Consider the following 2,519-nt stretch of genomic DNA (forward strand, 5'->3'; position numbering starts at 1 on the left):
ATTATCATCATAACCACATGACCATCACTGGCATCATCCTCATCATCATCATTGTTATTGTCATCAGCATCACCACTAACAACATCAACATCATCAGTACCATGGTCACCATCATAAACAGCACCATCATCATCATCATCATCGTCATCATCATCACACTCAGCACATCACTACCATCATAATCTTCACAACCATCACTGACAACATCCTTATGTCCATCATCATCAATGCCAATAACTTCACCACCACCATCATCAACAGCAATGCCATAATCATAAATCATCATCACACTTAATATGTCGTTATTACTGTTACCACCACTATCATATCGTCACATGAACACAAGCTCACTGAGGGCAGAGATGTTTTTATTGGCTTTGTTTTCCTTGCTATATCCCTAGGGTCTGGTACACTGTAGGTGGCTAATAAATTTTTTTGGTTCACTCAGTATCACTAGATTTATTATTACTTTCCATCTTCATTTGATTGAAAATGGCAGAGATGTTTACATTCATCAGGCATGATCTAATACAGATACCATTGGCTGTTACTTACTTGTGGGGCTGGGGACGTAGGATGGAGTCCCTGAGGTCCCAAGGTCCACTGTGGAGGTACCAGGAGCTGAGAAAAAGTCCTCATAAGTGAAAGCAGAGAACACTCTCATGGCAGAAATGACAAGAAGGTAGACTATTGTGAGGTCTGCTGCATTTGGTCTTGACCTGGGTCTGTCTTTGGAGCTGGGGCAAAAGGGAGCTTGAGTAACTTCTGCCTTCCCAGCTCATTTGCTCAAGAGGAGGACGTATGGGTTTAAGAGGAGGGGCCAGCTCCTGCTCCACTTGATATAGGATCAGGGGCATTTGGACATGAGTTGAATACTCACTGTTGGTGGTGGGCACAGAGGTCCGATAGGTGAAACCTGTATAGAGAAGGAGGGAGGAGACTGGGTAAGGGTTAAGGAGATGTGGGGGACGCAATAGAGTTCAGGACCACCCTGGTGCAATTAAAGGAGTTTCATGGGAGAGGGGTCATTAAAGATTTCCTATCAGCATCATCACAACAGGGAAGAGTGCCCAGAGGGAATGCCTCTCATGATAACGAAGAATCCATGAAGTCCAGAACTTAGTCATCCTATATAGAGCATATGACAGAATTTTCAATGGCCAGGCAGGGAGTGTACCCGCAAGCCAGAGATTAGAGGTTGCACATCAAGGAGGAAGAGACTGCTAGCATACCACAGCTGCTCACCATTGACATAGAGGCTGTTCCTGTCCAGGGTGTAGGGCCCCAGCTCTTTGATGCCATGGGTCAGCTGGCTCAGTTCCCAGTACAGCTGCTCCCTGTCCACTCCAGGGCTTTTGGGGTCAAGACGGTGGGTGCAGATGGCATCCACTCCAGTGGCTGCCCCATCCTTCTCGGACCTGGGGAAGGTAGGAGGGGGAATGACAATGAAAAGAGTACCAGGACTTGTCTTGAGATTGCTGAGGGAAACATGTCAAGGAACCAGAGGAAATGAGAAACCTGGGGTAGAGGTGAGAAGTCACACTTAGATTATCTGAGTACACAGACCACTGTCTTGGTTGGGACAGGAAGCAGAGTCATGGATATAATAATTTTTATAAAAGTGCAAGGTGAAACCTGCATTCTCATGGCATGGGAACAGGAGAACCCAGACTTCAGACTAGTGGTGAGCTTGAAAGGCTGATGAATGTATGTGGATGAGGCATGTTTATGTTGAGAGAAATCCTGGGGACAGAATTTAACACCTAAATGAAAGGGAGGGGCACGGAAAGAAGGGAATTCAGAGGGGTGATCAGGGTAGTGCCTCAATCCTGATGATGGACCATGAAGATTCTGCATGTTGAGGTGGGGCATGGGGGTGTTACTATCAGAAAACAACTGGTTCTCAAGCCAGTGACTCCTGAATTCCCCTTTTGGTGAGGATACACCTAGGAAGTGTAGCAAGGAAGCAGTGCAAAGTCTTTTGGAGTGGGAACAAGTGGGGCAGCCAGGCTGGCTCTTCTAAAGTCTCACCTGAGCAAGGTCAGTCTGCAGCCAGAGTAGAGAGGGCCAACACTGGTGTTCTTCAACGTGGGACCAAGCTGTGGAGGCGGGAGAGGGAGATGGGGAGGAGGGGGAGGCAGGTGAGTAGGAGGGCTGAGGTGTGCGTGTTAGGCGCAGATGTGAGGTGGGTGGAGCAAGCACAATGAGCTGGACCGGTCTTCTTGGGTGTGGTTTGCATCTCTCGGAGGGAAGGGTGAAGTTGGTGCTATCTTCTTTTATCACCCTGGCATGGATGATGTAGAAGGGACTGGATATCTGGGGCCGGGCAGAGTCAGGAGGGCAGGGCACTAACCAGATTCTGCAAGACCCTCTCTGTGGTGTTGAACTTCCTGGAACCAGGGTGACGCATGTCCTCCTCATACTTTAGGTTGGTGATGGTGAAGTTGAGGGTGAAAGGCACCAGGAGAGGGCCAGCAGCTGTAGTGGGAATTGAAAATAAACACTATGTTCAAAGTCAA

At 48.1% G+C, this 2,519-nt stretch overlaps 1 protein-coding gene across 1 annotated transcript in view; it reads right to left on the minus strand.

The window, feature by feature from the left end:
• The window catches only part of MUC16 (mucin 16, cell surface associated), a 151,112-nt gene that overhangs the window by 85,214 nt on the left and 63,379 nt on the right, over positions 1–2,519 (minus strand). Inside the window, exons 37-39 of the mRNA XM_011994314.1 lie at positions 1,246–1,418; positions 881–916; positions 556–621 (exon numbers count right to left, since the gene is read on the minus strand). Of these exons, the coding sequence (XP_011849704.1) occupies positions 556–621; positions 881–916; positions 1,246–1,418 (275 nt within the window). The remainder of the gene's footprint in view (positions 1–555; positions 622–880; positions 917–1,245; positions 1,419–2,519) is intronic.

This window comes from Mandrillus leucophaeus, unplaced genomic scaffold, assembly GCF_000951045.1.
Source record: "Mandrillus leucophaeus isolate KB7577 unplaced genomic scaffold, Mleu.le_1.0 Scaffold451, whole genome shotgun sequence".
Lineage (NCBI taxonomy): Eukaryota > Metazoa > Chordata > Mammalia > Primates > Cercopithecidae > Mandrillus > Mandrillus leucophaeus.